Source organism: Somniosus microcephalus, chromosome 9, assembly GCF_052327205.1.
Source record: "Somniosus microcephalus isolate GS21.2 chromosome 9, FLI_Smic_1.0, whole genome shotgun sequence".
Lineage (NCBI taxonomy): Eukaryota > Metazoa > Chordata > Chondrichthyes > Squaliformes > Somniosidae > Somniosus > Somniosus microcephalus.
In genome coordinates this window covers 230,757,859-230,785,122 of record NC_140995.1, presented here as the reverse complement: position 1 = coordinate 230,785,122, position 27,264 = coordinate 230,757,859, and the positions used below count along the sequence as shown (strand labels likewise).

At 49.4% G+C, this 27,264-nt stretch overlaps 1 protein-coding gene across 1 annotated transcript in view; it reads left to right on the top strand.

Moving 5' to 3' along the window:
* Positions 1–27,264, top strand: part of LOC147113116 (inositol-trisphosphate 3-kinase B-like) — a 224,573-nt gene that overhangs the window by 94,232 nt on the left and 103,077 nt on the right. The window contains exon 2 of the mRNA XM_085997993.1: positions 22,136–22,239. Within this exon, the coding sequence (XP_085854119.1) occupies positions 22,136–22,239 (104 nt within the window). The remainder of the gene's footprint in view (positions 1–22,135; positions 22,240–27,264) is intronic.

Here is a 27,264-nt window from a genome sequence, read left to right as displayed (position 1 = left end):
AGGGGGTAGATGTTATACTGCAGCTAGAGTACAAGGGGGTAGATGTTATGTTGCAGCGAGAGTACAAGGGGGTAGATGCTATGCTGCAGCTAGTGTACAAGGGGTTGATGTTATACTGCAGCTTGTGTACAAGGGGGTAGATGTTATACTGCAGCTAGAGTACAAGGGGGTAGATGTTATACTGCAGCTAGTGTACAAGGGGGTAGATGTTATACTGCAGCTAGAGTACAAGGGGGTAGATGTTATACTGCAGCTAGAGTACAAGGGGTAGATGTTATACTGCAGCTAGAGTACAAGGGGGTAGATGTTATGCTGCAGCTAGAGTACAAGGGGGTAGATGTTATACTGCAGCTAGAGTACAAGGGGGTAGATGTTATACTGCAGCTAGAGTACAAGGGGGTAGATGTTATACTGCAGCTAGAGTACAAGGGGGTAGATGTTATGTTGCAGCTAGAGTACAAGGGGGTAGATGTTATACTGCAGCTAGAGTACAAGGGGGTAGATGTTATACTGCAGCTAGAGTACAAGGGGGTAGATGTTATACTGCAGCCAGAGTACAAGGGGGTAGATGTTATACTGCAGCTAGAGTACAAGGGGGTAGAAGTTATGTTGCAGCTAGAGTACAAGGGGGTAGATGTTATGCTGCAGCTAGAGTACAAGGGGGTAGATGTTATACTGCAGCTAGAGTACAAGGGGGTAGATGTTATGCTGCAGCTAGAGTACAAGGGGGTAGATGTTATACTGCAGCTAGAGTACAAGGGGGTAGATGTTATGCTGCAGCTAGAGTACAAGGGGGTAGATGTTATACTGCAGCTGGAGTACAAGGGGGTAGATGTTATACTGCAGCTAGAGTACAAGGGGGTAGATGTTATGTTGCAGCTAGAGTACAAGGGGGTAGATGTTATGCTGCAGCTAGAGTACAAGGGGGTAGATGTTATACTGCAGCTAGAGTACAAGGGGGTAGATGTTATGTTGCAGCTAGAGTACAAGGGGGTAGATGTTATACTGCAGCTAGAGTACAAGGGGTAGATGTTATACTGCAGCTAGAGTACAAGGGGGTAGATGTTATACTGCAGCTAGAGTACAAGGGGGTAGATGTTATACTGCAGCTAGAGTACAAGGGGGTAGATGTTATGTTGCAGCTGGAGTACAAGGGGGTAGATGTTATACTGCAGCTAGAGTACAAGGGGGTAGATGTTATGTTGCAGCTGGAGTACAAGGGGGTAGATGTTATACTGCAGCTAGAGTACAAGGGGGTAGATGTTATACTGCAGCTAGAGTACAAGGGGGTAGATGTTATGCTGCAGCTAGAGTACAAGGGGGTAGATGTTATCCTGCAGCTAGAGTACAAGGGGTAGATGTTATACTGCAGCTAGAGTACAAGGGGGTAGATGTTATACTGCAGCTGGAGTACAAGGGGGTAGATGTTATACTGCAGCTAGAGTACAAGGGGGTAGATGTTATGTTGCAGCTAGAGTACAAGGGGGTAGATGTTATACGGCAGCTAGAGTACAAGGGGGTAGATGTTATGTTGCAGCTAGAGTACAAGGGGGTAGATGTTATGCTGCAGCTGGAGTACAAGGGGGTAGATGTTATACTGCAGCTAGAGTACAAGGGGGTAGATGTTATACTGCAGCTAGAGTACAAGGGGGTAGATGTTATGTTGCAGCTAGAGTACAAGGGGGTAGATGTTATGCTGCAGCTAGAGTACAAGGGGGTAGAAGTTATGTTGCAGCTAGAGTACAAGGGGGTAGATGTTATACTGCAGCTAGAGTACAAGGGGGTAGATGTTATACTGCAGCTAGAGTACAAGGGGGTAGATGTTATACTGCAGCTAGAGTACAAGGGGTAGATGTTATGCTGCAGCTAGAGCACAAGGGGGTAGATGTTATACTGCAGCTAGAGTACAAGGGGTCGATGTTATACTGCAGCTAGAGTACAAGGGGGTAGATGTTATACTGCAGCTAGAGTACAAGGGGTAGATGTTATACTGCAGCTAGAGTAGAAGGGGGTAGATGTTATGTTGCAGCTAGAGTACAAGGGGTAGATGTTATACTGCAGCTAGAGTACAAGGGGGTAGATGTTATGTTGCAGCTAGAGTACAAGGGGTAGATGTTATACTGCAGCTAGAGTACAAGGGGGTAGATGTTATGTTGCAGCTAGAATACAAGGGGGTAGATGTTATGTTGCAGCTAGAGTACAAGGGGTAGATGTTATGCTGCAGCTAGAGTACAAGGGGGTAGATGTTATGTTGCAGCTAGAGTACAAGGGGTAGATGTTATACTGCAGCTAGAGTACAAGGGGGTAGATGTTATGTTGCAGCTAGAGTACAAGGGGTAGATGTTATACTGCAGCTAGAGTACAAGGGGGTAGATGTTATGTTGCAGCTAGAATACAAGGGGGTAGATGTTATGCTGCAGCTAGAGCACAAGGGGGTAGATGTTATGTTGCAGCTGGAGTACAAGGGGTAGATGTTATGTTGCAGCTAGAGTACAAGGGGGTAGATGTTATACTGCAGCTAGAGTACAAGGGGGTAGATGTTATGCTGCACGTCGAGTACAAGGGGGTAGATGTTATACTGCAGCTAGAGTACAAGGGGGTAGATGTTATGCTGCACGTCGAGTACAAGGGGGTAGATGTTATACTGCAGCTAGAGTACAAGGGGGTAGATGTTATACTGCAGCTAGAGTACAAGGGGGTAGATGTTATACTGCAGCTAGAGTACAAGGGGGTAGATGTTATGCTGCAGCTAGAGTACAAGGGGGTAGATGTTATACTGCAGCTAGAGTACAAGGGGGTAGATGTTATGTTGCAGCTAGAGTACAAGGGGGTAGATGTTATGCTGCAGCTAGAGTACAAGGGGGTAGATGTTATGTTGCAGCTAGAGTACAAGGGGGTAGATGTTATGCTGCAGCTAGAGTACAAGGGGGTAGATGTTATGGTGCAGCTAGAGTACAAGGGGGTAGATGTTATACTGCAGCTAGAGTACAAGGGGGTAGATGTTATGCTGCAGCTAGAGTACAAGGGGGTAGATGTTATGCTGCAGCTAGAGTACAAGGGGGTAGATGTTATACTGCAGCTAGTGTACAAGGGGGTAGATGTTATGCTGCAGCTAGAGTACAAGGGGGTAGATGTTATACTGCAGCTAGAGTACAAGGGGGTAGATGTTATACTGCAGCTAGAGTACAAGGGGGTAGATGTTATGCTGCAGCTAGAGTACAAGGGGTAGATGTTATGCTGCAGCTAGAGTACAAGGGGGTAGATGTTATACTGCAGCTAGAGTACAAGGGGGTTGATGTTATACTGCAGCTAGAGTACAAGGGGGTAGATGTTATACTGCAGCTAGAGTACAAGGGGGTAGATGTTATACTGCAGCTAGAGTACAAGGGGGTAGATGTTATACTGCAGCTAGAGTACAAGGGGTAGATGTTATACTGCAGCTAGAGTACAAGGGGGTAGATGTTATGCTGCAGCTAGAGTACAAGGGGGTAGATGTTATACTGCAGCTAGAGTACAAGGGGGTAGATGTTATGTTGCAGCTAGAGTACAAGGGGGTAGATGTTATGCTGCAGCTAGAGTACAAGGGGGTAGATGTTATGTTGCAGCTAGAGTGCAAGGGGGTAGATGTTATACTGCAGCTAGAGTACAAGGGGGTTGATGTTATACTGCAGCTAGAGTACAAGGGAGTAGATGTTATACTGCAGCTAGAGTACAAGGGGGTAGATGTTATACTGCAGCTAGAGTACAAGGGGGTAGATGTTATGCTGCAGCTAGAGTACAAGGGGGTAGATGTTATACTGCAGCTAGAGTACAAGGGGGTAGATGTTATACTGCAGCTAGAGTACAAGGGGGTAGATGTTATGCTGCAGCTAGAGTACAAGGGGGTAGATGTTATGCTGCAGCTAGAGTACAAGGGGGTAGATGTTATACTGCAGCTCGAGTACAAGGGGGTAGAAGTTATGCTGCAACTATACAAAACCCTGATTAGACCACACCTGGAGTACTGCGAGCAGTTCTGGGCACCACACCTTCGGAAGGATATATTGGCCTTGGAGGGAGTGCAGCGTAGGTTTACCAGAATGATACCCGGACTCCAAGGGTTAAATTACGAGGAGAGATTACACAAACTATGGTTGTATTCCCTAGAATTTAAAGGTTAAGGGATGATCTGAGCGAAGTTTTCAGGATATTAAGGGGTACAGATAGGGTCGATAGAGAGAAACTATTTCCGCTGGTTGGAGAGTCTAGGACTAGGGGGCATAGTCTAAAAATTAGAGCCAGACCTTTCAGAAGTGAAATTTGGAAACACGTCTACATACAAAGGGTGGTAGAAGTTTGGAACTCTCTTCTGCAAACGGCAATTGATGTTAGATCAATTGTTCATTTTAAATCGGAGATTGATACCTTTTTGTTAACCAAGGGTATTAAGGGATAAGGGCCAAAGGCGGGTATATGGAGTTAGGTCGCAGATCAGCCCTGATCTCATTGAATGGTGGAACAGGGTCAAGGGGCTGCATGGCCTACTCCTGTTCCTATGTTCCTGTGGGGGGCTGGGAAACGTGAGGTGTTTCTGGATGGATGAACTAAGATGTGCCGAACAGCCTTTCCTCATTATCTTGTGACAGGTGGAAATCGTCAGGGACTTTTCTTTATAGGGAAGTAGCATTCGAGAAAAAAATAATTGGAGTGAGAGTGTCGTGGTTTAAAAGCCAAATTTCTCAGGCAGAAAAGGAACTCTTTGTGCGAGCACTTGTGTTCTCACTAAACCCGACCGGCTTCCACTAAAATCATCTGTTGTTGAGTGGAGGGTAGTGGGGAAGGAGGTTGCGAAAGAGTTAAGGCCTTTCATCAAGCTCAACACTTCAAGGTTGGTTGTCACTGTCGAACCATTGTTATGGGGTGGGGGAGGAGCTCTGTAAACAGCTAGCGAGAGAGGCAGAGGCCCACATACCACAGAAGGCAAGGCAGTGGTGGAAAAAGTGACGTCACTCGGAGCAGGGCCAGAGAGGGGGTGTCCCTTCTCTGCAGTTGTATGCGTGGTGCTGTCAGGGCTTCTGTGCGGGTGTTAAACCCCGGTACAGTTTGCAGGCTGCGGGGAGGGCTGCAGTGTCAGTATTGCCCCAGCCCCTGCAGTCAGTGGGGAGGCATCGCCTTAATCCCTGCTTCCACGAGCCTCATTAGATTCTCCTCGACTTTGCTGCTGAATATCGGGCCATGTCACATTTCATTGCTGGCTTGAGAACCTGGCTGCTAAAAATAGACAATGCTCAGCAGGTTTTAAAGGAACATTGATGAACCAGTGGGTTTTTACAACAATCCGACAGCTTCATGGTCACGTTTACCGAAACAAGTTTTTAATTCAAATCCTCAAACTGGCACATGGGTGGGATTAGAACTCACATTCTGTGGATTACTAGTTCAGTAACATAGAAACATAGAAGATAGGAGCAGGAGTAGGCCATTCGGCCCCTCGAGCCTGCTCCGCCATTCAATGAGATCATGGCTGGTCATCCAAATTCAGTACCCTGTCCCTGCCTTCTCCCCATATCCCTTGATCCCTTTAGCCTTAAGAAATATATCCAACTCCTTCTTGAATATACTTAATGAACTGGCCGCCACCGCTCTCTGTGGCAGAGAATTCCATAGGTTCACCACTCTCTGGGTGAAGAAATTCCTCCTCATCTCAGCCCTAAATGGCTTACCCCTTATCCTTATTCTATGACTCCTGGTTCTGGATTCCCTGGCCATTGGAAACATCCTTCCTGCATCTAGTCTGTCCAGGCCTGACAGAATTTTATAGGTTTCGATGAGATCATAGAAACATAGAAACATAGAAGATAGGAGCAGGAGTAGGCCATTCGGCCCTTCGAGCCTGCTCCGCCATTCAACGAGATCATGGCTGATCATCCAAACCCTAGCACCCGGTCCCTACACTGACAACCATCCCACCCAAGCACTATCCCCGTAACCCCGTAACCCCACGTATTTAATCCCCCCTAACACTAAGGGCCAATTTTTATCATGGCCAATCAACCTAACCCGCACATCCCCTCTCAATCTTCTAAACTCCAGTGAGTATAAGCCCAATCAACACAATCTCTCCTCATACGTCATTCCTGCCATCCCAGATATCAGCCTGGTGAATCTTCGCTGCACTCCTTCCATGGCAAGAACGTCCTTCCTCAGATAAGGCGACCAAAACTGCACACGATACTCAAGGTGCGGTCTCACCAAGGCCCTGTACAACTGCAGCAAGACATCCTTGTTCCTGTACTCGAACCCTCTTGCTACGAAGGCCAACATACCATTTGCCTTCTTAACCGCCTGCTGCACCTGCATGCTTACCTTCAACGACTGGTGCACAAGAACACCCAGGTCTCTTTGCACTTCCCCTTCTTCCAGTCTATTGCCATTCAAATAATAATCTGCCTTCCTGTTTTTGCCACCAAAGTGGATAACCTCACATTTATCCACATTATAGTGCATTTGCCATGTTTCTGCCCAATCACCCAACCTGTCCAAATCGTACTGGAGTTTCACGACATCCTCCTCACAGCATACCCTCCCACCTAGCTTTGTGTCGTCTGCAAATTTGGAGATATTACATCCAATTCCCTCGTCCAGATCATTAATATATATTGTGAACAGCTGGGGTCCTAGGACCGATCCTTGCGGTACCCCACTAGTCACTGCCTGCCACTCGGAAAATGACTCATTTATTCCAACTCTTTGCTTTCTGTCCGCCAACCAGTTCTCTATCCAAGTCAATACCTTGCCCCCAATCCCATGTGCCTTAATTTTGCATGCTAATCTCTTATGTGGGACCTTATCGAAAGCCTTCTGAAAGTCCAAATACACCACATCCACTGGTTCTCCCTTATCTATTTTACCAGTTACATCCTCAAAAAATTCCAATAGATTAGTCAAGCACGATTTACCTTTTGTAAATCCATGTTCACTTTGTCCGATCCTGTCACTGCTTTCCAAGTGCTCTGCTATTACATCTTTTTTAATGGACTCTTGCATTTTCCCCACTACCGATGTCAGGCTTACCAGTCTATAATTCCCTGCTTTTTCTCTACCACCTTTTTTGAATAGTGGGGTAACATTAGCTACCCTCCAATCCATGGGTACTGTTCCAGATCTATCGAGTTCTGGAAGATGACCAGCAATGCATCTACTATCTCCAGGGCCACTTCCTTAAGTACCCTAGGATATAGATTATAAGGCCCTGGGGATTTATCGGCCTTCAATCCCTTCAACTTCCCCAACACCATTTCCCTACAAATACTGATTTCTTTCAGTTCCTCCCTCTCATTAGACCCCATGTTCCCTGACATCTCTGGGAGGTTATTTGTGTCCTCCTTTGTGAAGACAGAACCAAAATATGTATTTAATTGGTCTGCCATTTCTTTGTTCCCCATTATAAATTCCCCTGATTCTGACTGTAAGGGACCGACGCTTGACTTTACCAATCTTTTTCTCTTCACATATCTATAAAAGCTTTTACAGTCAGTTTTTATGTTTCCTGCAAGCTTACTTTCATAATCTATTTTCCCCCTCTTAATTAATCCCTTTGTCTTCCTTTGCTGAATCCTAAACTGCTCCCAATCCTCAGGTTTGCTGCTTTTTTTGGCCAATTTATATGTCCTCTCTTTGGATCTTATGTTATCCCTAATTTTCCTTGTTAGCCACGGCTGAGTCACCTTTTTTGATTTATTTTTATGCCAAACTGGGATAAACAAATTCTGTAGTTCATCCATGCGATCTTTGAATGTTTGCCATTGCCTATCCACCGTCAACACTTTGAGTGACATTACCCAATCAATCCTACCCAACTCGCGTCTCATACCATCATAGTTCCCTTTATTTAAATTCAGGACCTTAGTCTCTGAGTCAACTACTTCACTCTCCATCTTAATGAAGAATTCTATCATATTATGATCGCTCCGACCCAAGGGGCCTCGCACAACAAGATTGCTAATTAACCTCGCATTTATCCACATTATATTGCATCTGCCATGCTTCTGCCCAATCACCCAACCTATCCAAATCATACTGGAGTTTCTCGGCATCCTCCTCACAGCACACATGCCCACCCAGCTTTGTGTCGTCTGCAAACTTGGAGATATTACATCTAGTTCCCTCGTCCAGATCATTAATATATATTGTGAATAGCTGGGGTCCAAGGACCGATCCCTGCGGTACCCCACTAGTCATTGCCTGCCACTCGGAAAAAGAGCCGTTTATTCCAACTCTTTGCTTTCTGTCTGCCAACCAGTTCTCTATCCAAGTCAATACCTTGCCCCCAATCCCATGTGCCTTAACTTTACACGCTAATCTCTTATGCGGGACCTTATCGAAAGCCTTTTGAAAATCCAAATACATCACATCCACTGGTTCTTCCTTATCTATTTTACCAGTTACATCCTCAAAAAATTCCAGTAGATTAGTCAAGCACGATTTACCTTTTGTAAATCCATGTTGACTTTGTCCGATCCGGTCACTTTTTTCCAAGTGCTCTGCTATTACATCCTTTATAATGGACTCTAGCATTTTCCCCACTACCAATGTCCAACTCGTGCCAGTAATGCTTCTCCGCCATGCTTTAGTGCCTTGGCAGGGATTCCATCTGCTCCTGAGGCCTTGATGTTCTTCAGCTGTCGGATGGCCTTTTCAACCTCATGCCGGGCTGGGGTTGTGCTGAGATGGTGGCGGGTATCATGCTGCGGGATGGAGTTGAGAACACTCGCATCGAAGACAGAGTCTCGGTTAAGGAGATCTTCAAAGTGCTCCTTCCAGCGGGCACTGACTGCCTCTCTGTCCTTGATGAGTACCTCTCTATTCTTGGCCCGCAGTGGGGTAGGACCTTGGGTGCTTGGGCTGTAGGTGGTCTTGACTGCGCTAAAGAATCCACGCACGTCGTGGTTGTCGGCTAGCTGCTGGATCTCCTGCACTTTCTCCACCCACCATCTGTTCTTTAGGTCACGAGTTTTTTGTTGGACCTCAGCCTTCAGGCGTCTGTAGAGCTGTTTTCTTGCTCTCGAGTTGTGTTGCTGTTTCCAGATCAGGAATGCCTTGCGCTTGCGGCTTATTAGCTCCTGGATCTCCTGGTCATTCTCATCGAACCAGTCTTGGTGTTTCCTGGTCGAGTGACCGAGCGTTTCTTCACAGGTGCTGATTATGGAGGCCTTGAGTGCAGACCAGGCGCTGTGGGCACTCTGTGTCTCTGCATCACTGTGAGTCGCCAGGTTGTTTGTGAGGCGCAGGCTGAATAGGGCCTTTTTAGCGGGGTCTTTGAGTGCTCCAGCGTTGATTTTCCTGTGGCATTGTTTCTGTTGCCGCCGCTGTTTTGGGGCTACATTGATGGAGATGACAGCTGCTGTCATGGCGCGGGTGATGCGGACGTCCTTGCGGTCCCTCGCTCGGACGGTGACATAGTCCAGCAGATGCCAGTGCTTGGAGCGAGGGTGTTGCCATGAAGCCTTGTACTTGTCTCTCTGACGGAACAAGGTGGTAGCTGGTGTGCAACGGCCACCCCACGTTAAAAGAATTCATGCACAGGCATCTTCCAACCTTTAAAATGAAGTTCGGGACCTGGAACATCAGGACCCTCATGGACAACCCCAACAGTGACAGAACGGAACGGCGTACTGCTCTCATTGCCCGGGAGCTCAGACGTTTCGACATAGACATCACTGCCCTAAGCAAGACCCGACGGCTAGGGGACAGCCAGCTCAAGGAGCAAGGCGGTGGCTACACCTTCTTCTGGAAAGGCAAACCTGAAGAAGTACGCCGCTTCCATGGGGTAGGCTTCGCCATAATAAATGAACTAGTTGGGCGTCTTAGAGACTCTCCTAGCGGTATAAACGAGCGCCTCATGACTCTTCGGCTCACCCTAGCCCGGAACCGGTGATCAGTGCGTACGCCCCAACACTGGAAGCCACAGACGAGACCCAAGAGGAATTCTACTCCAGCCTCGAACAATCCCTGTCCCGAGTCCCAACGGGTGACAAGCTGATCTTCCTTGGTGACTTTAACGCCAGAGTTGGAAAGGACACAGACCTCTGGGGAGGTGTGATCAGCAGAGAGGGGGTAGGGAAAACCAACTCCAATGGTACCCTCCTCCCGATGAAATGCTTAGAACATGGCCTTGTCATAACCAACACCTCATAACCTCTGTACTACTGTACCCAGTGGCTGGACTGATGAAACTCCTATTCAGTAAATGGAACAAGTGATTTTAATTTTCAGGCCAAAAAGCCACCTCGTGGCTCTACTTCAGTCCCACACAGTGATTTTCTTGACTTCATAGAATCTTACAGCACAGAAGGAGGCCATTCGGCCCATCGTACCTGTGCCGGTTCTTTGAAGGAGCTCCAATTAGTCTCACTCCCCTGACCTTTCCCCATTGACCTGCAAATTTCTCCTTTTCAAGTATTTATCCAATTCCCTTTTGAAAGTTATTATTGAATCTGCTTCCACCACCTTGTCAGACAATGCATTCCAGATCATAATAACTTGCTGTGTAAAAAAAATTCTCCTTAACTCCCCTCTGGTTCATTTGCCAATTACCTTAAATCTGTGTCCTCTGGTTACCGACCCTCCTGCCAGTGGAAAGAGTTTCTCCTTATTATTGTATCAAAACCCCTCATAATTTTGAAGGTCTCTATTAAATCTTCCCTTAACCGTCTCTGCTCTAATGGGAGCCAGCTTCTCCAGTCTCTCCACATAACTGAAGTTCCTTATCTCTGGTACCATTCTGGTAAATTTCCTCCGCACCCTCCAGTTACCTCGGTGAATAATGCTCAGTTCACAGACGGTGCCTGAACATGAGGCAGGGCAACCAGGCAATGGGGTGGAACAACCTTGCGGAATGCAATTATGTTTCCCTGTCAGCCCCTCCTATTGAATATAGTCAATGGGAGTGTATCTCACCACATTAGATGCAAATTGTGTGGTATTTTACACAGCGGTTGTAAATCTGTCCCTCGGCCCTTTTGTCTTAATAGTTTGGTAGTTTAAGGTTGAGAGCAGGACTCACGGAGGCTGAAAACCTGTACCAGGGCTCCCCTGATGGCTGAGTCACACAGAGCAGGCCAGTGCTCAGATCCCGGTCCTCAGGCTGTGCCAGGTCAGCAGATCTGGTGGCCAAAGGGCTGCTTCAATTGGACTCACCTCCCCTGGGCTAGGGAGGGGATAATCAGAACAACAACAATAACTTGCACTGGGACACATCCAGACAGTGGACACTGGGACACATCCAGCCAGTGGACACTTGGACACATCCAGACAGTGGACACTGGGACACCGCCAGCCAGTGGACACTGGGACGCAAGCAGCCAGTGGACACTGGAAAACATCCAGACAGTGGACACTGGGTCACAGCCAGCCAGTGGACACTTGGACACATCCAGACAGTGGACACTGGGACACCGCCAGCCAGTGGACACTGGGACGCAAGCAGCCAGTGGACACTGGGACACATCCAGCAAGTGGACACTGGGACACATCCAGCAAGTGGACACTGGGACACAAACAGCCAGTGGACACTGGGACGTATCCAGCCAGTGGACACTGGGATACAGATAGCCAGTGGACACTGAGACACATCCAGCCAGTGGACACTGGGATACAGATAGCCAGTGGACACTGAGACACATCCAGCCAGTGGACACTGGGACGCAAGCAGCCAGTGGACACTGGGACACATCCAGCAAGTGGACACTGGGACATATCCAGCAAGTGGACACTGGGACACAAACTGCCAGTGGACACTGGGACGTATCCAGCCAGTGGACACTGGGATACAGATAGCCAGTGGACACTGCGACACAAACAGCCAGTGGACACTGGGACGCATCCAGCAAGTGGACACTGGGACACAAACAGCCAGTGGACACTGGGATGTATCCAGCCAGTGGACACTGGGATACAGATAGCCAGTGGACACTGAGACACATCCAGCCAGTGGACACTGGGACACATCCAGCAAGTGGACACTGCGACACAAACAGCCAGTGGACACTGGGATACAGATAGCCAGTGGACACTGAGACACATCCAGCCAGTGGACACTGGGATACAGATAGCCAGTGGACGCTGAGACACATCCAGCCAGTGGACACTGGGACGCAAGCAGCCAGTGGACACTGGGACACATCCAGCAAGTGGACACTGGGACACATCCAGCAAGTGGACACTGGGACACAAACTGCCAGTGGACACTGGGACGTATCCAGCCAGTGGACACTGGGATACAGATAGCCAGTGGACACTGAGACACACCCAGCCAGTGGACACTGGGACACATCCAGCAAGTGGACACTGCGACACAAACAGCCAGTGGACACTGGGATACAGATAGCCAGTGGACACCGAGACACATCCAGCCAGTGGACACTGGGACGTATCCAGCAAGTGGACACTGCGACACAAACAGCCAGTGGACACTGGGACGCATCCAGCAAGTGGACACTGGGACACATCCAGCCAGTGGACACTGAGACACATCCAGCCAGTGGACACTGGGACACATCCAGCCAGTGGACACTGGGGCACATCCAGCAAGTGGACACTGGGACACATCCAGCCAGTGGACACTGAGACACATCCAGCCAGTGGACACTGAGACACATCCAGCCAGTGGACACTGGGACACATCCAGCAAGTGGACACTGGGACACATCCAGCCAGTGGACACTGAGACACGGCCAGCCAGTGGACACTGGGACACATCCAGCAAGTGGACACTGGGTCACAAACAGCCAGTGGACACTGGGACGCATCCAGCCAGTGGACTGTTGTGTATTTTGAATGTGTATTAGAATTGTCCCACATGGGATACCGTAGTGGTGATTTACAATGCACTATGGGAAATGTAGTGCATTGAGTGAAGAAGCACATTGTAAATAAAATGGCCGTTAACTAAACTCTCCACCCCGGAGTCCTTCTTAATTGTTATATAGGTAAGGGTATAAAACCCCTTGAGACACAACATGGACACTGGGACACATCCAGCAAGTGGACACTGGGACACATCCAGCAAGTGGACACTGGGACACATCCAGCCAGTGGACACTGGGACACATCCAGCCAGTGGACACTGGGACACAAACAGCCAGTGGACACTGGGACACATCCAGCCAGTGGACACTGGGACACATCCAGCCAGTGGACACTGGGACACAGCCAGCCAGTGGACACTGGGACAAAAACAGTCAGTGGACACTGGGACACATCCAGCCAGTGTTTGGACACTGAGACACATCCAGCCAGTGGACACTGGGACACATCCAGCCAGTGTTTGGACACTGGGACGTATCCAGCCAGTGGACACTGGGACACATCCAGCCAGTGTTTGGACACTGGGACACATCCAGCCAGTGTTTGGACACTGGGACACATCCAGTCAGTGGACACTGGGACACATCCAGCCAGTGTTTGGACACTGGGACACATCCAGCCGGTGGACACTGGGACACATCCAGCCAGTGTTTGGACACTGGGACACATCCAGTCAGTGGACACTGGGATACAGATAGCCAGTGGACACTGAGACACATCCAGCCAGTGGACACTGGGACGCAAGCAGCCAGGTGCTGGCAGGCGGCCAACAACAAAAATGGACGCCCTGCACCTCGCCTTTAATTTGCGCCTCTCTGACCGCAGGTACGCCACCCTGACCCAGTCGGACATAGCGTCCGGCGGTAAATCAGGGGGCACTGCCGAATATTGCGGCCGGGGCATCTGCGGGGCGCTTCGCACACCGATGATGTCATCGGCAGCGGCGCAGCGCTAACGGTTAGAGCCACCACTAACGTCCCGCGGAATTTAGCGGGAAGCGTGGACAGTGCCGCTCCCGGGCGCCAGTTGGCTTGGGACCCACTTAGCGCCCTCTTAAGGCGCTAACGGGTGGCTAAACCAACTGAATTTCTACCCCAAATTGTTGCAGGGTGTGAGTTACCTGTCCCAGGTGGAGTTTCTATATTACCAGTCAAGGTGTTACAGGGCGTGGGTTACATGTCCCAGGTGAAGTTTCTATATTACCAGTCAAGGTGTTACAGGGCGTGGGTTACCTGTCCCAGGTGGAGTTTCTATATTACCAGTCAAGGTGTTACAGGGCGTGGGTTACCTGTCCCAGGTGGAGTTTCTATATTACCAGTCAAGGTGTTACAGGGCGTGGGTTACCTGTCCCAGGTGGAGTTTCTATATTACCAGTCAAGGTGTTGCAGGGCATGGGTTATCACTCCAGGTGGAGTTTCTATATTACCAGTCAAGGTGTTGCAGGGTGTGGGTTACCTGTCCCAGGTGGAGTTTCTATATTACCAGACAAGGTGTTGCAGGGCGTGGGTTACCTGTCCCAGGTGGAGTTTCTATATTACCAGTCAAGGTGTTACAGGGCGTGGGTTACCTGTCCCAGGTGGAGTTTTTATATTACCAGACAAGGTGTTGCAGGGCGTGGGTTACCTGTCCCAGGTGGAGTTTCTATATTACCAGTCAAGGTGTTACAGGGCGTGGGTTACCTGTCCCAGGTGGAGTTTCTATATTACCAGTCAAGGTGTTGCAGGGCGTGGGTTTCCTCTCCAGGTGGAGTTTCTATATTACCAGTCAAGGTGTTGCAGGGTGTGGGTTACCTCTCCAGGTGGAGTTTCTATATTACCAGTCAAGGTGTTGCAGGGCGTGGGTTACCTCTCCAGGTGGAGTTTCTATATTACCAGTCAAGGTGTTGCAGGGCGTGGGTTACCTCTCCAGGTGGAGTTTCTATATTACCAGTCAAGGTGTTGCAGGGCGTGGGTTACCTCTCCAGGTGGAGTTTCTATATTACCAGTCAAGGTGTTGCAGGGCGTGCGTTACCACTCCAGGTGGAGTTTCTATATTACCAGTCAAGGTGCTGCATGGTGTGGGTTACCTCTCCAGGTGGAGTTTCTATATTACCAGTCAAGGTGTTGCAGGGCGTGGGTTACCTCTCCAGGTGGAGTTTCTATTATTACCAGTCAAGGTGTTGCACGGCGTGGGTTACCACTCCAGGTGGAGTTTCTATATTACCAGTCAAGGTGTTGCAGGGCGTGGGTTACCTGTCCAGGTGGAGTTTCTATATTACCAGTCAAGGTGTTGCAGGATGTGGGTTACCTCTCCAGGTGGAGGTTCTATATTACCAGTCAAGGTGTTGCAGGGCGTGGGTTACCTCTCCAGGTGGAGTTTCTATATTACCAGTCAAGGTGTTGCAGGGTGTGGGTTGCCTCTCCAGGTGGAGTTTCTATATTACCAGTCAAGGTGTTGCAGGGTGTGGGTTACCTGTCCAGGTGGAGTTTCTATATTACCAGACAAGGTGTTGCAGGGTGTGGGTTACCTGTCCAGGTGGAGTTTCTATATTACCAGACAAGGTGTTGCAGGGTGTGGGTTACCTCTCCAGGTGGAGTTTCTATATTACCAGTCAAGGTGTTGCAGGGTGTGGGTTACCTGTCCAGGTGGAGTTTCTATATTACCAGTCAAGGTGTTGCAGGGCGTGGGTTACCTCTCCAGGTGGAGTTTCTATATTACCAGTCAAGGTGTTGCAGGGTGTGGGTTGCCTCTCCAGGTGGAGTTTCTATATTACCAGTCAAGGTGTTGCAGGGTGTGGGTTACCTGTCCAGGTGGAGTTTCTATATTACCAGACAAGGTGTTGCAGGGTGTGGGTTACCTGTCCAGGTGGAGTTTCTATATTACCAGACAAGGTGTTGCAGGGTGTGGGTTACCTCTCCAGGTTGAGTTTCTATTATTACCAGTCAAGGTGTTGCAGGGCGTGGGTTACCTCTCCAGGTGGAGTTTCTATATTACCAGTCAAGGTGTTGCAGGGCGTGGGTTACCTCTCCAGGTGGAGTTTCTATATTACCAGTCAAGGTGTTGCAGGGTGTGGGTTACCTGTCCAGGTGGAGTTTCTATATTACCAGTCAAGGTGTTGCAGGGCGTGGGTTACCTGTCCCAGGTGGAGTTTCTATATTACCAGTCAAGGTGTTGCAGGGCGTGGGTTTCCTCTCCAGGTGGAGTTTCTATATTACCAGTCAAGGTGTTGCAGGGCGTGGGTTACCTGTCCCAGGTGGAGTTTCTATATTACCTGTCAAGGTGTTGCAGGGCGTGGGTTACCTCTCCAGGTGGAGTTTCTATATTACCAGTCAAGGTGTTGCAGGGCGTGGGTTACCTGTCCCAGGTGGAGTTTCTATATTACCAGTCAAGGTGTTGCAGGGCGTGGGTTACCTGTCCCAGGTGCAGTTTCTATATTACCAGTCAAGGTTTTGCAGGGCGTGGGTTACCTGTCCCAGGTGGAGTTTCTATATTACCAGTCAAGGTGTTGCAGGGCGTGGGTTACCTCTCCAGGTGGAGTTTCTATATTACCAGTCAAGGTGTTGCAGGGCGTGGGTTAACTCTCCAGGTGAAGTTTCTATATTACCAGTCAAGGTGTTGCAGGGCGTGGGTTACCTCTCCAGGTGGAGTTTCTATATTACCAGTCAAGGTGTTGCAGGGCGTGGGTCACCTCTCCAGGTGGAGTTTCTATATTACCAGTCAAGCTGTTGCAGGGTGTGGGTTACCTCTCCAGGTGGAGTTTCTATATTACCAGTCAAGGTGTTACAGTGCGTGGGTTACATGTCCCAGGTGGAGTTTCTATATTACCAGTCAAGGTGTTGCAGGGCGTGGGTTACCTCTCCAGGTGGAGTTTCTATATTACCAGTCAAGGTGTTACAGTGCGTGGGTTACATGTCCCAGGTGGAGTTTCTATATTACCAGTCAAGGTGTTACAGTGCGTGGGTTACCTCTCCAGGTGGAGTTTCTATATTACCAGTCAATGTTTTGCAGGGCGTGGGTTACCTGTCCCAGGTGCAGTTTCTATATTACCATTCAAGGTGTTGCAGGGTTTGGGTTACCTGTCCCAGGTGGAGTTTCTATTATTACCAGTCAAGGTGTTGCGGGGCGTGGGTTCCCTCTCCAGGTGGAGTTTCTATTATTACCAGTCAAGGTGTTGCAGGGCATGGGTTACCTGTCCCAGGTGGAGTTTCTATATTACCAGTCAAGGTGTTGCAGGGCGTGGGCTACCTCTCCAGGTGGAGTTTCTATTATTACCAGTCAAGGTGTTGCAGGGCGTGGGTTACCTCTCCAGGTGGAGTTTCTATATTACCAGTCAAGTTGTTGCAGTGCGTGGGTTACCTGTCCAGGTGGAGTTTCTATATTACCAGTCAAGGTGTTGCAGGGTTTGGGTCACCTGTTCCAGGTGGAGTTTCTATATTACCAGTCAAGGTGTTGCAGCGCGTGAGTTACCTCTCCAGGTGGAGTTTCTACTATTACCAGTCAAGGTGTTGCAGGGCGTGGGTTACCTCTCCAGGTGGAGTTTCTATATTACCAGTCAAGGTGTTGCAGGGTTTGGGTCACCTGTTCCAGGTGGAGTTTCTATATTACCAGTCAAGGTGTTGCAGCGCGTGAGTTACCTCTCCAGGTGGAGTTTCTACTATTACCAGTCAAGGTGTTGCAGGGCGTGGGCTACCTCTCCAGGTGGAGTTTCTATATTACCAGTCAAGGTGTTGCAGGGTGTGGGTTACCTCTCCAGGTGGAGTTTCTATATTACCAGTCAAGGTGTTGCAGGGTGTGGGTTACCTCTCCAGGTGGAGTTTCTATATTACCAGTCAAGGTGTTGCAGGGCGTGGGTTACCTCTCCAGGTGGAGTTTCTGTGTTGCCAGTCAAGGTGTTGCAGGGCGTGAGTTACCTGTCCCAGGTGGAGTTTCTATATTACCAGTCAAGGTGTTGCAGGGCTTGTGTTACCTGTCCCAGGTGGAGTTTCTATATTACCAGTCAAGGTGCTGCAGGGTGTGGGTTACCTGTCCAGGTGGAGTTTCTATATTACCAGTCAAGGTATTGCAGGATGTGGGTTACCTGTCCCAGCTGGAGTTTCTATATTACCAGTCAAGGTGTTACAGGGCGTGGGTTACCTGTCCAGTTGGAGTTTCTATATTACCAGGCAAGGTGTTGCAGGGCGTAGGTTACCTGTCCCAGGTGGAGTTTCTATATTACCTGTCAAGGTGTTGCAGGGCGTGGGTTACCTGTCCCAGGTGGAGTTTCTATATTACCCGTCAAGGTGTTGCTGGGCATGGGTTACCTGTCCAGGTGGAGTTTCTATATTACCAGTCATGGTGTTGCAGGGCGTGGGTTACCTCTCCAGGTGGATTTTCTATATTACCAGTCAAGGTGTTGCAGGGCGAGGATTACCTGTCCCAGGTGGAGTTTCTATATTACCAGTCAAGGTGTTGCAGGGCGTGGGTTACCTGTCCAGGTGGAGTTTCTATATTACCAGTCAAGGTGTTGTAGGGCGTGGGTTACCTCTCCAGGTGGAGTTTCTATTATTACCAGTCAAGGTTTTGCAGGGCGTGGGTTACTTGTCCAGGTGGAGTTTCTATATTACCAGGCATGGTGTTGCAGGATGTGGGTTACCTCTCCAGGTGGATTTTCTATATTACCAGTCAAGGTTTTGCAGGGCGTGGGTTACCTGTCCAGGTGGAGTTTCTATATTACCAGTCAAGGTGTTGTAGGGCGTGGGTTACCTCTCCAGGTGGAGTTTCTATTATTACCAGTCAAGGTTTTGCAGGGCGTGGGTTACCTCTCCAGGTGGAGTTTCTATATTACCAGTCAAGGTTTTGCAGGGTGTGGGTTACCTGTCCAGGTGGAATTTCTATATTACCAGTCATGGTGTTGCAGGGCGTGGGTTACCACTCCAGGTGGAGTTTCTATATTACCAGTCAAGGTGTTGCAGGGCGTGGGTTACCTATCCAGTTGGAGTTTCTATATTACCAGTCAAGGTGTTGCAGGGTGTGGGTTACCTGTCCCAGGTGGAGTTTCTATATTACCAGTCAAGGTGTTGCAGGGTATGGGTCACCTGTCCCAGGTGGAGTTTCTATATTACCAGTCAAGGTGTTGCAGGGTGTGGGTTACCTGTCCCAGGTGGAGTTTCTATATTACCAGTCAAGGTGTTGCAGGGGTTTTCATCGCTAACTGCCGCCGTGACATCGGCCGTCTCGATTTCTCTGCTCCCTTCACTCACTCCAACCTACCTCCCTCTGAACTTGCAGCTCTCCATTCTCTTAGATCCAACCCTGACATTGTCATTAAACCTGCTGACAAGGGTGGTGCTGTTGTTGTTTGTCGAACTGACCTCTACCTAGCGGAAGCTGAACGCCAACTCTCCGACACCTCCTCCTACCTCCACCTGGACCATGGCCCCACTACCGAACATCAAACCACCGTTTCCAAGACTGTCACTGACCTCATCTCCTCTGGCGATCTTCCCCCCGCGGCCACCAACCTCATAGTTCCCCAACCCCGCACAGCCCGCTTCTACCTCCTTCCCAAGATCCACAAACAGGACTGCCCTGGTAGACCCATCGTTTCAGCCTGTTCTTGCCCCACGGAACTTATCTCTTCCTATCTCGACTCTATCTTTTCTCCCCTTGTCCAGTCTCTTCCCACCTACATCCGCGACTCTTCGGACGCCCTCCGTCACTTTAACAGTTTCCAGTTTCCTGGCCCCAACCGCTTCCTTTTCACCATGGACATACAATTCCTCTACACCTCTATCCCCCACCAGGATGGCCTGAGGGCGCTCCGCTTCTTCCTTGAACAGAGGCCCGACCAGTCCCCATCCACCACCACCCTCCTCTGCCTGGCTGAACTTGTTCTCACATTGAACAACTTCTCCTTTAACTCCACTCATTTCCTCCAAATCAAAGGTGTTGCTATGGGTACCCGCATGGGTCCTAGCTATGCCTGCCTTTTGGTGGGATATGTGGAACACTCTTTGTTCCAGTCCTACTCAGGTCCCCTCCCTCACCTCTTTTTCCGATACATTGATGACTGTATCGGTGCCGTTTCCTGCTCTCGCCCTGAACTAGACAATTTCATTCACTTTGCCTCCAATTTCCACCCTTCCCTCACCATCACATGGTCCATCTCTGACTCTTCCCTTCCTCGACTTCTCCGTCTCCATCTCTGGGGATAGGTTATTGACCAATATTCACTACAAGCCCACAGACTCCCACAGCTACCTGGACTACACTTCCTCCCACCCCGCCTCCTGTAAGGACTCTATTCCATTCTCCCAGTTTCTCCGTCTCCACCGCATCTGCTCCGACGATGCCACCTTCCACACCAGTGCTTCCGACATGTCTTCCTTTTTCCTCAACCGAGGATTCCCCTCTACCGTGGTTGACATGACCCTCGACCGTGTCCGTTCTATCTCCCGCACTTCTGCCCTCACCCCTGCCCCTCCCTCCCGGAACCACGATAGGGTTCCCCTTGTCCTCACCTTTCACCCCACCAGCCTCCACATTCAACGGATCACCCTCCGCCATTTCCGCCACCTCCAAAGTGATCCCACCACCAAACGCATCTTCCCCTCCCCTCCCTTTTCAGCATTCCGTAGGGACCGCTCCCTCTGAGACACCCTAGTCCACTCCTCTATCACCCCCAGCACCCCTTCCCCTTCGCCTGGCACCGTCCCGTGCAAGCGGAGGAGATGTAACACCTGTCCTTGTATCTCCCCCCTTCCCACTGTGCAGGGCCCCAAACACCCCTTCCAGGTGAAACAGCGATTTACTTGTACTTCTTGCAATCTAGTATACTGTATTCGCTGCTCACGATGCGGTCTCCTCTACATTGGGGAGACCAAACGCAGATTGGGTGACCGCTTTGCGGAACACCTCCATTCAGTCCGTAAGGGGGACCCCGAGCTTCCGGTCGCCTGTCATTTTAGTTTACCGCCCCATTCCCACTCGGACCTCACCGTCCTCGGCCTCTTGCATTGTTCCACGGAAGCTCACCGTAAACTCGAGGAACAGCACCTCATCTTCCGATTCGGCACTTTGCAGTCTTCCAGACTCAATATCGAGTTCAACAATTTCAGATCATAACCTCAGCCCCTATTACATTTTTACTTATATTTTTTATCCACACCTTTGTTTTGGTTTTTCCCTCCCCCCCACTTCCTTTTTTTTTTCTCTCTCCCACATGGCAGCTGTCTCCCATTCTGCCAGCGCATTTCACACCTAATCTAGAGCCGTCTTTTGTCTCCACTAGTCCAATCACCATCTCGTCTCGTTTTGAATACCTCTTAATGTCTCTTCTTCTCTTTTGTTCTCTCCCAGCCCGACCTCTTAATCTATTTCATTCCCTGTGCCTCTTTAGTCATGATAAAGGGTTTTGACCCAATACGTTGACTCTAATTTCTCTCCACGGATGTTGCCTGGCCTGCTGAGTTTTTCCAGCATTTTTTGTTGTTATTTCGGATTTCCAGCATCTGCAGTATTTTGCTATCGTAAAGGTGTTGCAGGGTGTGGGTTACCTGTCCCAGGTAGAGTTTCTATATTACCAGTCAAGGTGTTGCAGGGCGTGGGTGACCTCTCCAGGTGGAGTTTCTATATTACCAGTCAAAGTGTTACAGGGTGTGGGTTACCTGTCCAGGTGGAGTTTCTATATTACCAGACAAGGTGTTGCAGGGCGTGGGTTACCTGTCCAGGTGGAGTTTCTATATTACCAGTCAAGGTGTTGCAGGGTGTGGGTTACCTCTCCAGGTGGAGTTTCTATTATTACCAGTCAAAATGTTACAGGGTGTGGGTTACCTGTCCAGGTGGAGTTTCTATATTACCAGTCAAAGTGTTACAGGGTGTGGGTTACCTGTCCAGGGGGAGTTTCTATTATTACCAGTCAAAATGTTACAGGGTGTGGGTTACCTGTCCAGGGGGAGTTTCTATATTACCAGTCAAAGTGTTACAGGGTGTGGGTTACCTGTCCAGGGGGAGTTTCTATATTACCAGTCAAAGTGTTACAGGGTGTGGGTTACCTGTCCAGGTGGAGTTTCTATATTACCAGTCAAAGTGTTACAGGGTGTGGGTTACCTGTTCCAAGTGGAGTTTCTATATTACCAGTCAAGGTGTTGCAGGGTGTGGGTTACCTGTTCCAAGTGGAGTATCTATATTACCAGTCAAAGTGTTGAAGGGCGCGGGTTACCTATCCCAGGTGACGTATCTCTGGTGCCAGTCAAGGTGTTACAGAGGGTGGGTAGCTTGCCCCAGGTGGATGTGAATCCTTATTTACTTCCTTTCTCGGTCTGTGTTTCAGAGTAAATCCTGGAGGAAGATCAAAAACATGGTGCAATGGTCGCCTTTTGTAATGTCCTTCAAGAAACGGTATCCTTGGATACAGCTGGCGGGACACGCAGGTAGGTACCGGTCCCTGCCCACAGTACTGCTCCCAGATAATCCGTACACTTGGATTCCGTTCTGGAATCGGGCTAGGCTCAGGACACTGACAGTAGATATCCAACAGTGTATTTTGGTGTCGGTGCTGATCTGACTCATAGCGACCCTGACACCACTCAATGATACAATGGGGACCCTATTTAATTCATCCTTTTCACAACCCACAGTTTTTGTTTCCCGCCTCTCACGACTCTTCCTGGAATAATTTTTATTTCCCAAGTGGTGAGTCTTGAACCAGGAAGGAATTGCGAGTGTATCCCAAGAGCCAGAAAGGGCTGGGGCACTGGATATGTAAAATGAGCAGGAAGCTGAGTGATTCTTTTCCTCCCGAGCTCAGGGGTGCTGAGCTCACATATACTGCCCAATTGCTGCACTAACTGACATTGGCTAACTCAGCACAGACCAGCATTAATTGTCCCTCGTACAGTCATTGTCCTTCTTACAACCATTGTCCCTCCTACAGCCATTGTCCCTCCTACAACCATTGTCCCTCCTACAGCCATTGTCCTTCTTACAACCATTGTCCCTCCTACAGCCATTGTCCTTCTTACAACCATTGTCCCTCCTACAACCATTGTCCCTCCTACAACCATTGCACCTCCTACAACCATTGTCCCTCCTACAGCCATTGTCCCTCCTCCAACCATTGCACCTCCTACAGCCATTGTCCCTCCTACAACCATTGCACCTCCTACAACCATTGTCCGTCCTACAAACATTGTCCCTCCTACAGCCATTGTCTCTCCTACAGCCATTGTCCCTCCTATAACCATTGTCCCTCCTACAACCATTGTCCCTCCTACAGCCATTGTCTCTCCTACAGCCATTGTCCCTCCTACAGCCATTGTCCCTCCTACAGCCATTGTCCCTCCTACAGCCATTGTCCCTCCTACAGCCATTGTCCCTCCTACAACCATTGTCCCTCCTACAGCCATTGTCCCTCCTACAGCCATTGTCCCTCCTACAACCATTGTCCCTCCTACAGCCATTGTCCCTCCTACAGCCATTGTCCCTCCTACAGCCATTGTCCGTCCTACAAACATTGTCCCTCCTACAGCCATTGTCCCTCCTACAGCCATTGTCCCTCCTACAGCCATTGTCTCTCCTACAGCCAATGTCCCTCCTACAGCCATTGTCCCTCCTACAACCATTGTCCCTCCTACAGCCATTGTCCCTCCTACAGCCATTGTCCCTCCTACAGCCATTGTCTCTCCTACAGCCATTGTCCCTCCTACAGCCATTGTCTGTCCTACAAACATTGTCCCTCCTACAGCCATTGTCCCTCCTACAACAATTGTTCCATCCTACCGCCATTGTCCCTCCTACAACCATTGCACCTCCTACAACCATTGTCCCTCCTACAACCATTGTCCCTCCTACAGCCATTGCACCTCCTACAACCATTGTCCCTCCTACAGCCATTGTCCCTCCGACAGCCATTGTCCCTCCTACAACCATTGTCCCTCCTACAACCATTGTCCCTCCTACAACCATTGTCCCTCCTACAGCCATTGTCCCTCCTACAACCATTGTTCCATCCTACAGCCATTGTCCCTCCTACAACCATTTCCCCTCCTACAGCCATTGTCCCTCCTACAGCCATTGTCCCTCCTACAGCCATTGTCCCTCCTACAACCATTGTTCCATCCTACAGCCATTGTCCCTCCTACAACCATTGCACCTCCTACAACCATTGTCCCTCCTACAACCATTGTCCCTCCTACAGCCATTGCACCTCCTACAACCATTGTCCCTCCTACAGCCATTGTCCCTCCTACAGCCATTGTCCCTCCTACAGCCATTGTCCTTCCTACAGCCATTGTCCCTCCTACAACCATTGCCCCTCCTACAGCCATTGTCCCTCTTACAGCCATTGTCCCTCCTACAGCCATTGTCCCTCCTACAGCCATTGTCCTTCTTACAACCATTGTCCCTCCTACAGCCATTGTCCCTCCTACAGCCATTGTCCTTCTTACAACCATTGTCCCTCCTACAGCCATTGTCCCTCCTACAACTATTGTCCCTGCTGCAGCCATTGTCCCTCTTACAGCCATTGTCCCTCCTACAGCCATTGTCCCTCCTACAGCCATTGTCCCTCCTACAACCATTGTCCCTCCTACAACCATTGTCCCTCCTACAACCATTGTCCCTCCTACAGCCATTGTCCTTCCTACAGCCATTGTCCCTCCTACAGCCATTGTCCTTCCTCCAACCATTGTCTCTCCTACAGCCATTGTCCCTCCTACAGCCATTGTCCCTCCTACAGCCATTGTCCCTCCTACAGCCATTGTCCCTCCTACAGCCATTGTCCCTCCCACAGCCATTGTTCCTCCGACAGCCATTGTCCCCCCTACAGCCATTGTCTCTCCTACAGCCATTGTCCCTCCTACAGCCATTGTCCCTCCTACAGCCATTGTCCCTCCTACAGCCATTGTCCCTCCTACAGCCATTGTCTCTCCTACAGCCATTGTCCCTCCTACAGCCATTGTCCCTCCTACAGCCATTGCACCTCCTACAGCCATTGTCCCTCCTACAGCCATTGCACCTCCTACAGCCATTGTCCCTCCTACAGCCATTGTCTCTCCTACAGCCATAGAGTCATAGAGTCATAGAGTTATACAGCACGGATAGAGGCCCTTCGGCCCATCGTGTCCGCGCCGGCCATCAAGCCCTGTCTAATCTAATCCCATATTCCAGCATTTGGTCCGTAGCCTTGTATGCTATGGCATTTCAAGTGCTCATCCAAATGCTTCTTAAATGTTGTGAGGGTTCCTGCCTCCACAACCCTTTCAGGCAGTGAGTTCCAGACTCCAACCACCCTCTGGGTGAAAAAGTTCTTTCTCAAATCCCCTCTAAACCTCCCACCCTTTACCTTGAATCTATGCCCCCTAGTTATTGACCCTTCTACTAAGGGAAAAAGCTCCTCAGTATCCATCCTATCTATGCCCCTCATAATTTTGTACACCTCAATCATGTCCCCCCTCAGCCTCCTCTGCTCCAAGGAAAACAAACCCAATCTGCCCAGTCTCTCTTCATAGCTGAAGCGCTCCAGCCCTGGTAACATCCTGGTGAATCTCCTCTGCAGCCTCTCCAAAGCGTTCACATCCTTCCTGTAGTGTGGCGACCAGAACTGCACACAGTATTCCAGCTGTGGCCTAACCAGTGTTTTATACAGCTCCATCATAACCTCCTTGCTCTTATATTCTATGCCTCGGCTAATGAAGGCAAGTATCCCATATGCCTTTTTTACCACCTTATCCACCTGTTCCGCCGCCTTCAGGGATCTGTGTACTTGCACACCCAGATCCCTCTGACCCTCCATCTTGCCTAGGGTCTTACCATTCATTGTGTATTCCCTTGCCTTGTTAGTACCCCAAAGTGCATCACCTCGCACTTTTCCAGGTTAAATTCCATTTGTCACTTTTCCGCCCCTCTGACCAACCCATCTATATCGTCCTGCAGACTGAGGCTACCCTCCTCGCTATTTACCACCCTACCAATTTTTGTATCATCCGCGAACTTACTGATCATACCTTTTACATTCATATCCAAGTCATTAATGTAGACCACAAACAGCAAGGGACCCAGCACCGATCCCTGTGGTACCCCACTGGCCACAGGCTTCCAGTCACAAAAACAACCTTCGACCATCACCCTCTGCCTTCTGCCACTAAGCCAGTTTTGTATCCAATGTGCCAAGGCACCCTGGATTCCATGGGCTCTTACCTTCTTGACCAGTCTCCTGTGCGGGACTTTATCGAAGGCCTTACTGAAATCCATGTATACCACATCCACTGCGTTACCCTCATCCACACACCTAGTCACCCCCTCAAAAAATTCAATCAAATTAGTCAGACATGATCTTCCCTTGACAAAGCCATGTTGACTATCCCTGATTAATCCATGCCTCTCCAAGTGGAGACAAATTTTGTCCCTCAGATTTTTTCCAATAATTTTCCGACCACAGATGTTAGGCTCACTGGCCTGTAGTTCCCCGGTTTTTCCCTACTTCCCTTCTTGAATAATGGTACTACATTAGCGGTTCTCCAGTCCTCTGGCACATCCCCTGTGGCCAGAGAGGTCCTGAATATATGTGTCAGAGCCCCCGCAATCTCTTCCTTTGCCTCACACAGCAGCCTGGGATACATTTCGTCCGGGCCTGGGGATTTATCCATTTTTAGGCCAGCTAAAACCGGCAATACCTCCTCCCTCTCGATGTTAATATGTTCGAGCATATCACAGTCCCCCCGCCCTATTTCTATGTCTACATCGTCCTTCTCCACAGTGAAAACAGATGCAAAAAATTCATTTAGAACCCCTCCTACATCTTCCGGCTCCACACACAGATTGCCACTTTTGTCCCTAATGGGCCCTATTTTTTCCCTAGTTATCCTCTTACCCTTAATATACTTATAAAACATCTTAGGATTTTCCTTTATTTTGCTTGCCAGTGTTATTTCATGGCCCCTCCTTGATCTCCTAATTTCTTTTTTAAGTATCCCCCTGCACTTTTTGTACTCCTCTAGGGCTTCCTCCGTCTTTAGCCTTTTGTATCTGCCAAAAGCCCTCCTTTTTTTTCCTAATCCATTCTCGTATATCCCCTGACATCCAAGGTTCCCTGTGGTTTTTGGAACCACCCTTGACCTTTACGGGAACATGTTGCCATTGTATGATCTCAATCTCTCTTCTGAAAGCCTCCCATTGCTCCGATGCGGATTTTCCTACAAGTAGCTGATCCCAGTCCATTTTGGCCAGATCCTGCCTTATCCTATTAAAATCGGCCTTCCCCCAATTTAGAACCTTTATTTCCGGCCCATCCCTGTCCTTTTCCATGACCACCTTAAATCTCACCATATTATGGTCACTGTCACCAAAGTGCTCACCTACTAGCACTTTTTCCACTTGGCCGGCCACATTCCCTAGAATTAGGTCCAGTACCGCCCCCTCTCTTGTAGGACTTTCTACATGCTGGCTCAAAAAGCTCTCCTG